Here is a 10,713-nt window from a genome sequence, read left to right as displayed (position 1 = left end):
TTATTTTTATGTTAGGACATCCCTCAAAGTGGTCTACTAAACTATCAACATTACATGCACGGTTACTTTGGACCAATGCCTGCATGGTCACCAGCTTTGTTGCCATATCCAGATGGAACCAATAATCCAAGCAACATTCAGGTGGTCTTTCAACTTCCTTCTTAATTTTTAGTTATAAGATAATTATTTTTGAAACAAATTAAATGTTTTAATTTTTTTGTTTTAAGCAAAACGTTGGTTACCCATTTCAATATGGGATGGGACCTCCGAGGCCATTTATCGCTAGAAGCTCTGCAACGAGTGCAAAAGTTGGTCAAGAAGATAGACCTGATTGTCTACAAACTGAAGCGCCATGTACTTCTGCTAGAGTAGATGAAGAAATTTTGTTGGATAGATCAGATGAACGGGAAACTGACGATGGCACTACCGGTACACCACAGGTAGTGCCATCGTCAGATGGTGATGATATCATTGAGGAACCAAAATTGGGGATGGAGTTCAATTCGTTTGAAGATTTGTTCAGCTATTACAGGCTTTATGGGAAAAAATATGGATTTGGAGTGATGACACAAAGGAGTGAAAGGTCAGAGGATCAGAGTGTGAGATATGTCACCCTCGGTTGTGCACGGGGAGGGAAGGCTCGAATTAAGAGTTCCAATCTCGCCAACCCACGTCCGACGGGAAAAACGGACTGTAAGGCAAGAATTAATGCCTTAAGAGTCGAGGGAAAGATGCGGTTGACAACAGTGCACAACACACATAATCATGGCCTCAGCCCAATGAAATCCCGCTTCTTTCGATGTAACAGAGAAGTGAGTGAGTCCGTTAAAAGAGTCCTAGACACAAACGACTTAGCTGGCATCCGATTGAATAAGAGTTACGGATCTCTTGTCGTTGGAGCGGGTGGCTTTGAGAACCTCCCATTTTTGGAAAAAGATTGTCGCAATTATATCGACAAAGCACGACACCTACGACTTGGCGCAGGTGGTGCTGGAGCACTTCAAGATTATTTTATGAGGATGCAGTACAAGAATAACGGATTTTTTTCATTGATGGATTTAGACGATGATGGGAGGTTAAAAAATGTTTTTTGGGCAGATCCACGTAGTCGGGCAGCCTACCAGTATTTTGGAGATGTAGTTACATTCGACACTACATACCTGACGAATAGGTATGGGATGCCATTTGCACCATTTGTTGGTGTAAACCACCACGGCCAGTCGATTCTTTTGGGAGCAGGGTTGATTTCTAGTGAGGACACGGAGACCTTTACATGGTTATTCCAAACCTGGTTGCAGTGTATGGACGGTATAGCTCCAAAGGCTATTATTACTGATCAAGACAGAGTAATGAAAAATGCAATTGCTATTGTCTTTCCAGAAACTTGACATAGGTTATGCCTATGGCATATACTGAAGAAAGTCCCTGAGAAGCTTGGGTCATATGCTGCATATAGAAGTGGGCTGAAAACTCAATTGATGAAATGTGTGTACGACACACAAACCATTGAGGATTTTGAGAAATGTTGGGCCGAGTTTATTAATACATACGACTTAAATGACAATGCATGGTTGAACAGTTTATATGCGGAGCGTGAGAATTGGGTACCAGTTTTCCTGAAAGAGCATTTTTGGGCTGGAATGAGTACAACCCAGCGCATCGAGAGTATGAATGCTTTTTTTGACGGTTATGTTCATGCAAAGACAAACTTGAAGGAATTTGTCGACCAGTTTGACAGCGCGCTGAAGAAGAAAATTGAGAATGAAAATCATGCAGAATTCCAGTTATTTAGCCAGGTCATTCCCTGCATTTCTAAATCTCCAATTGAAAAGAAATTCCAAGAGTTGTACACTAACGCAAAATTCAGGGAAGTTCAGCAGCAAGTAATAGGTGTGCTCGATTTGGATCTATCTCTACTTACATCAGATGGTTTAAAGAAGAATTATTTGGTAGAAGATGAAGTTTGTATTGAGGAGTTCACTAAAATGGTTATATATTCAGTGGATTTTAATGAAGAGGACTGCAATGCCAAGTGTTCATGTGGGTTATTTCAGATGAGGGGGATTCTGTGTAGGCATATTTTGGCCGTATTCAAATCTAACGGTATAAAATCATTGCCACACCGGTACATTCTAGACCGATGGAGGAAGGACATCAAGAGGAGATACACGTTAATCCGCACTACCTATGATGCAGGGGATTAGAGGCCAAATGGTAATAGATATTCAATTCTGTTGAATATGTGTTATGGGATGATTACATATGCGGTGGAATCTAATGAGCAATTCGAAGATGCAAAGAAGAGGATACATGATATGACTGAATGTTATCGCGAGCAAACACGCAACAGATCTTTGACCCAAACAGGTTTGAAGGCGACGATTTCAAATTGTCTATTAATCGGGTTGAATTCTTTCTAAGTAGTTAATTTCTATTATTTAATGATGTCATATTTAACAATTCTTTGCCCAATACAGATTCGAATGCTGGTTTTATGACAGTGGACACAAATGAAATTGCTGATTCACAACAAGTCAAGAGTCCACTTGTTGTCAGAGGGAAAGGAAGACCCCCATCTCTGAGGAGAGCATCCAGGATGGAGATAGATATGCGAAAGGTTAAAGCCAAACAGAAAAAAGCCCAAGTAAGAGGGAAACTCAAACAGGTAATTCCAATCACGTGTGAATGTGTGTTAGCTTTATAATGTAAACTTTGAAAAAAAAGTATTTGAGTTTTGTTACGTTATTATTAGCGACATGAGAGTTCCAATCTCGGTGATACACCAGCCATGGGCACGCGTAGGAATTTATTTGGGCCATCAGAAGTGGGTTTCATCAATCCTGGACAAGTGCAGGTATCAAAAATAGATCTATTTATAAGCCAAACCATAATTTCGACTCAGTTGAGATGTCCACTTGTCCTGCCTTTACTATTTACTAAGAATTTTGTTATTTATAAACAGCCTGTTATAGACAGCTCAATAATTGACACTAGTGGAATCCAACACCGAGAAACAGTAATTGGTAGCCAAGAAAGTGTAATATTTCTAAACTTTACACAATTTAATTGTAATATTTAGATAACATTAATATTTAGTCTATTAATGGTAATAGATTTTTTTGGATTCGATGGCGCACGACTGGACGTCCCTGGATTGTGATGGATCACAACCGGTGCAACCAAGTTGAAATGAAATGTTTGCAAGATTTGCTGGCATACCCAAGGTGATATTATGTTATTTTTGTGCCATATGATTGTTACATATTTTGGATTTTTCTTTTAACTAGTTATTCAAATGATATGCAGTAATTTGTAAGTAGAAATGTTGGTGGCATTGAGGAGGTCTTGGGTCGTATTTTGTTGGTGGCATTGAGGAGGTCTTGGGTCATATTTTGTAAGTAGAAATGTTGGTTTGTGGCATTGACAAGTTTTTATAACTATTTTGTTGGTGGCATTGAGGAGGTCTTGGGTCATATTTTGTAAGTAGAAATGTTGGTTGGTGGCATTGATAGTTTTTATAACTATTTTGTTGGTGGCATTGAGGAGGTTTTGTAACTATTTTGTAAGTAGACTTGTTGGTTGGTGGCATTGAGTAGTTTTTGTAACTATTTTGTACGAAGTTCTTGACATATTGTAATTATCTTGTAATTATTTTTTAAGAAGAAAGGTTGGATGCAGGGAATTGAAGAGTTGTTGTAATTATTTTGTAACAAGAAAGGTTGGTGGAGACGTCCACTTGTCCACTTGAATTTGGAATTATCTTGATGTTTTTGGGCTCCTTTAGAAGATGTTATACACCTCATCTAATTTGTCTTGAGCTTGTTAATATTACCGGAAACCGAGATTGGAAAGACTCAAGAGCTGCTTTTTACGTGTTGGCAAATATAGTTATGTGCGAAGTTTGAAGTTCAGGGGAGTTTTGTCAAACAAAAGTATCTTTTTCCGAACTTCTTTAAGACCCCACACAGCTGAGGTCCTTTATCAACCTTGTAGACGTACTTCCGGACCCTGGAATTGATTCTCTAAAGCATGTGATGTTTGCAAATTTTAAAGCTAAATCATGAGGATTTATTAGCAACTCCACGGGTGAAATAGCTTGGATTTATGTTCTGTATTCAATTTCTTGACTGGATTTTTGTACCACATTCTGTATTCAATTTCTTGACTGGATTTTTGTACCCATTTTGTTATTTCAAGCTTATGTTCTGTATTCAATTTCTTGACTGGATTTTTATTAGCAACTCCACGGTGATCTCTTTTGTTGACAAAATGGGTTGCAGCTGGCTGTACCCTGAAATAACTTACATACACAAAATAGTACCTGTATTTCAACCTTACAAAAACTTACATACACAAGCTTGAAATAACAACATAATATTTTGTAGTTGTCCGTTCAACACAGAAGCTAAAGTAACTTATACAAATATAATAAAAACATAAAGTAACTTATAACACTTTAACTACAATGGAAAGGCTCTAAATAACTAATTTACAGCACTAAATAAGTAATAACACTTAATAACTAATAACACTTAAACTAAATATTTACAGCACTAAATAAGTAATAACACTTAATAACTAATAACACTTAAACTAAATATTTACAGCACTAAATAAGTAATAACACTTAATAACTAATAACACTTAAACTAAATATTTACAGCACTAAATAAGTAATAACACTTAACCTACAAATGCAATATAAATCACTACCGAGAGTATAAATAACAAAAAACAACTACAAAAAGACCAAGGTACATCCGGGATAACGTGCGTGAACGCCTTACGACAGCTTCTCTCTCAAGAAGCACCAACTCCTTTTTCCGAACTTCCTCAGATATACTGTATAGCACCATCTCTATCTTCTTGATGTCATCCACTATCTTAAGGAGCTCATTTACTTTATTTTCAACATCGCTAAGTCTCTTCTCGAGCTCTTCCTCCTTCATTGACAGTTCATTTTTTCTTTCTTCTAGCTCTATGTCTTGATCACTATCTGCCCACTTGAAATATTTACAATATGGTAATCCCTGATATTTACACACAAAAACAATTCAAATGTTAGACGTACGTAATATTAATCATATCATTAAACACGTTATATTACAAATCCCGTAGCTACCTTCCTGTTGTAGTTTGGACACCCTAAGAAGGGTCGTCCAGGATTTGCCTTAGTACTTGAGTATCTCAATATAGCTTCAACGTCACAGAAGCACAAGGGAGATGCCAAAGTACGTTTGCCAAAGGATGCAGAAGACGGTGATGATGAAGACATTCTACGTGAAGAAGGCAGAAATGAATTAGACTTGCTTTTTGAAAGTCTCTCAATAAAGTAGATATTTAGTCTATTTATTTATTAGTTCAAATAAATAACTATATAATTTGCCTATCTAACTATAAAGGAAGACAAGTTTTTAGAGGAATACTCCAATATCTGTCATAAAAGACATACCTAACACCAAAAAAAAACTAACAAAGTCATTGAAGTCATAACTAAATTGAGAAGTTTTCTTTGACTCAACTTTTCTTTCTTTTTAATATCAATAGCACTTCTCTTTTATAATATCAATTATAATCCTCACATCACCGTCAAGATTTGAAAAATCTCCCTCCCTTCCAATTCTTCTTCTACTCTCAATTTGCCTTATTTGATTCTAGTCCTATTATAACCTAAGTCCTATTATAACCTAAGTTACCTAACTTTGTTTGATTATTCAAATGTATGAGGTTGGAAGTTGGAACATCCAGCTAGAGTGTAGTATAAACCATTTACCAACAATAAACAAAGATAGTCAAAGAAATTAAAAACAAAAAACAAAAAAAGCCACTGCCCATGCTAGTCATAGTGGATTACAATTTCCACCACGAAATTCAATTATGCTAGTCATAACTAAATTGAGGAGTTTTCTTTGACTCAACTTTTCTTTCTCCCAAGTAATATCAATAGCACTTCTCTTTTCTAATATCAATTATAATCCTCACATCACCGTCAAGATTTGAAAAATCTCCCTCCCTTCCAATTCTTCTTCTACTCTCAATTTGCCTTATAAGATTCTAGTCCTATTATAACCTAAGTCCTATTATAACCTAAGTTACCTAACTTTGTTTGATTATTCAAATGTATGAGGTTGGTTGGAAGTTGGAACATCCAGCTAGAGTGTAGTATAAACCATTTACCAACAATAAACAAAGATAGTCAAAGAAATTAAAAACAAAAAACAAAAAAAGCCACTGCCCATGCTAGTCATAGTGGATTACAATTTCCACCACGAAATTCAATTATGCTAGTCATAACTAAATTGAGAAGTTTCCTTTGACTCAACTTTTCTTTCTCCCAAGTAATATCAATAGCACTTCTCTTTTCTAATATCAATTATAATCCTCACATCACCGTCAAGATTTGAAAAATCTCCCTCCCTTCCAATTCTTCTTCTACTCTCAATTTGCCTTATTTGATTCTAGTCCTATTATAACCTAAGTCCTATTATAACCTAAGTTACCTAACTTTGTTTGATTATTCAAATGTATGAGGTTGGAAGTTGGAACATCCAGCTAGAGTGTAGTATAAACCATTTACCAACAATAAACAAAGATAGTCAAAAAAATTAAAAACAAAAAACAAAAAAAGCCACTGCCCATGCTAGTCATAGTGGATTACAATTTCCACCACGAAATTCAATTATGCTAGTCATAACTAAATTGAGAAGTTTTCTTTGACTCAACTTTTCTTTCTTTTTATTGTTTCCTCTCTCTGCTATATACTTGATTGAGGGGGTAAGAAAACCAAACCAAAATATATAACCCTGCCATGCAGCTTCTAATGAAACTGAAGTCAGGAATCTGCATTTATAAGACGTTGGACAAATCAAAGATACCACATGCTTGGATATGAACAATTTTTACAATTGATGCACAAGTAGAAATTAGGAAGAGTATTAAAAACTGATGATTATAGTGAATCATCAACATCAGTATAAATAAGAGAAATGTTAAAAAAAAAATTATATATATATATATATAGCTTCAAAAACAACAAATAACAACTTACAATCCAAAAGACATTGCACAAGAAATGAATAAGTCAGATTCATATCAAACTTTAATTGCTCTTTCCCTTTTTTTTTTTTTTTCTTTTTTCTTTTTTCACAACTCAAATCCAGGGAACAATTAAGAATGTTGACTGTGGTAACAGTACAGCAACAAAATTGGGTTCTTAAAATGAGTGGAAATGTACGGCTTAGCACATCAAAGACATTATCAGAGTTTCAGTTTTGCATTCATATGGCGTTTTCTTGTGTTCATATTGTGATGTTGTGTGAGTGTCAACTCCTATTGCCAAATATAATTTTTCTAAACTAAAAACTCCATAAAAAAACACAATGACGGAAGGAATTGAAAAGGATGTGTACTTGGCTTCAACCTGGATCGGACAGGGGCGACTCTCTTGTGTGTTCCTTAATTTCTGCTAGGATTAGGGTTTCGGGATGAAGGGAAATTAGTTGGTTAGTGCTAGGGTTTGGGGATGACGGAAAGAGGCGGGTTAGGGTTAGGGTTTCAGGATAAAGGGAAATGGGCTGGGTTAGGGTTAGGGTTAGGAGGGAAGGAGCGTCGTTTGGGTCATCTTCGGATGTGAGAACTCGGGATTGTGGGAAATGGAAGGGGGCTTCGAGTGAGACTTCATTGACGGAAGGGGCTCGTGGAGCTTCACCGCGATGACAAACAGAGAGGAAGGAAGGGGCTTTCGGAGCTGGAGCTGGAGCTCGCGACGCAGAGACGAATGACGGAAGGGGCAGTGGAGCTAGGGTGAGAAACAGAACGACGCCACACCGAGAGAGGAAGGAGAGGAAGGAATTTCGTGAGGATGGAGGGAATCGGGGTGACTCGAAACACAGAGAAGGAGGGAGAAAAGTGGTCGCAGGAGGGAATGCGGAAAAGTTAAACAACGAAAACGTGGAAAATTGAAAACGACGTCGTTTTCAATTTTCCACGTCAGCCCGTTTGCATCGCGACTGCACGACTCGACTGCGCCCAGCGTTTTTCATACGAAAAAGCTTAACATAATTAATTAAAAAATATAAATTATCAAAAATCTTAAAATTATAAATATACCTTGAATTTAAGCAATCCAAACAAAAGTATCAATCCACAATACCAACATAAGAATAAAACTCCATTATTAGAAAACCTAAATCATGTGCAATAAACTAACATTAATGAAACTCAAAATACAAAAAACCATAGAGCAAAAAAAAAAAAATACATTTTATAAACCTCTCCTCTCTCTCTCAAGAATCCCTTCTCTTACTAAGTTTGTTCCTCTCTCTCTCTCCATGACACTCTCTCACACACACAAAATCGTCTGCTGTGCTCTGCCTCCAAATAAATTTTTATCAACTGTGAAAATGAACTGGAGGTTGAGGTATTTGAATCTATGAAGTCCCGTTCGAACTGGACATTTATGCATTCGAACAAGAAAATTTCTAATAGGCGCCAAATCAACTGCGATTTATTTCACGTTTGAACGTGTAATTTTGTTGTTCGAACTAACAAATCAGAATATTCAGTGGCATATTCTTCAAATGTAGACAAGCTCAAAGGGTATTTTCCTAACACTATTCAACCAGTGCATTCGAATGATGAATTTTCACGTTCGAATAAACAAACATTCAGAGTATTTGGCGTGAAATTTCGCTCCAAACGCATTCCACGAGATAAAACTATTCGAACGGGATGTTATTGGGTTCGAACCAGTTACAAAATATTTTAATATTATATAGTATGTAATAACTATATATTATAGCAACTATTTTATATTATAATTGATAATATATAATCTACTACAAGTCTAATAGTTAACATAATACTTATATTATATACTAACTATTAACATATAGTACTTATTAATATATATATATATAAATATATATACTTTTGGTCTTCTAATTTTGCACTATATATTATATAACTTACTACCTTGTAATATAAAATATAATAAGTACAATTATAGTAACTTATAATAGTAACTAGTAACTATAGTAACTATAGTACTTATGATAACTTGTATAGTTATCATAACTTATAATACTTACACTATATTACTTATATAACTAATAGCTACTATATCTATATTTATATTAATTATATTAACTTGTATAGTTATCATAACCTATAATACTTACACTGTAGTAGCTAAATAACTAATAGCTACAATATAAATATTAATTATATTAATTTGTATAGTTTTCATAGCTATATAGTGACTATATAATACTTACACTATAGTAGCTATATAACTAATAACTACTATATCTATATTTATATTAATTATATTAACTTCTATAGTTATCATAACTTATGATAGTTATAGCTATATAGCAACTATAAATAATACTTACATTATAGTAGCTATATAACTAATAACTACTATATATATATTAATTATTTTAACTTGTATAGTTATCATAACTTATAATACTTACACTGTAGTAGCTATATAACTAATAGCTACTATATATATATATTAATTATATTAACTTGTATAGTTATTATAATTTATAATAACTATAGCTATATAGTAACTATATATAATACTTACACTGTAGTAGCTATATAACTAATAACTACTATAGTTAATAACTATTATAGCTATATAGTAACTATATATAATACTTACAATGCAATTATATAACTAGTAATTATAGTTAGTGTTATAATATTATATAAACTATACGAGCATAGTTATCATAACTTATATATAGTAGCTATATAATTAAGCCATTGTAATTATACTAAGTACTTAGTATGTAATTAGTATAATAGAATAAATATATTTAGAAATAATATACTAAATATATTAATTAAAAGTATTATAACACTATTATTAGATTTATTTTAATACTTTTGTACTATTACTAATAGTATTATTATATATTACTATTAGTAATATAATTATAAATATATTAATATAATAACCGTTCAAACGGATATTAATCTAGTTTGAACGAGACACCACGGTCATTATAGACGTAGTTCGAATCCAATTCTAGAAAATTCTCTCCTTCGAACCAGCAACCGCCGAGAGTCTCCGAGTTCACCCCTTATCTCCGCCGCGAAAACCGCCACTCAACCGCCGTACTCCATATTTGAACTTCTAAGAGGTATGGGTCAACTCTCAACTTCTATTGTTTAGTTTTTTGCATGAATGAGTTGTGTTTGGGGGGTATGGATTTGAATCTGAAATCCACCCATTTTGGTGTATTCCATAGAAATAACATCAAAATAATCGGTAGAAATGCTTGAGCTTCGCTCCTTAATCATTTCTACCGATTAAAACAAATGATAACATCTAGATAGGAAGTTTTTCAGTTTAGGGCTGAATTGACTCAGCTATGGCTGTTTGGCTTCTTCTCGTTCGAACTAACTCTAGTCATTCGAACGCTCAGTTGCCAAACAACATTATTTTTATTTGAACAAAATAAATTCATTTGAATGAATAAAGATTTTCGGTTCGAATGAACAGAACAGTCCATTCGAATAGATTTGACTAGTTCGAATGAATTATTTCAATTCAGTTTAATATACTATAATTCTTCAATAATATAATTTAAATATTATGGTTAATTATATTCTTAATTTCCTTATGGTTAAACAGTATATCAATATCATCCAGCAGAAGAAAACGTGTGAGAGATCAGCCCAGCCAAAGTAGTGGAG

The 10,713-nt window shown here is 34.3% G+C and overlaps 1 protein-coding gene across 1 annotated transcript; it reads left to right on the top strand.

Annotated features, from left to right (window-relative positions):
- The first annotated feature begins 257 nt into the window (after nt 1–257).
- Nucleotides 258–2,204, top strand: LOC108995534 (protein FAR1-RELATED SEQUENCE 5-like). The gene is made up of 4 exons (XM_035690750.1): nt 258–984; nt 1,099–1,276; nt 1,394–1,604; nt 1,704–2,204. Exons 1-4 carry the CDS (start codon nt 258–260, stop codon nt 2,202–2,204), a joined length of 1,617 nt encoding a protein of 538 aa, XP_035546643.1.
- Nucleotides 2,205–10,713: the final 8,509 nt, after the last annotated feature.

This window comes from Juglans regia, chromosome 6, assembly GCF_001411555.2.
Source record: "Juglans regia cultivar Chandler chromosome 6, Walnut 2.0, whole genome shotgun sequence".
Classification (NCBI taxonomy): Eukaryota; Viridiplantae; Streptophyta; class Magnoliopsida; order Fagales; family Juglandaceae; genus Juglans; species Juglans regia.
This window is presented reverse-complemented; position numbering and strand designations above follow the sequence as displayed.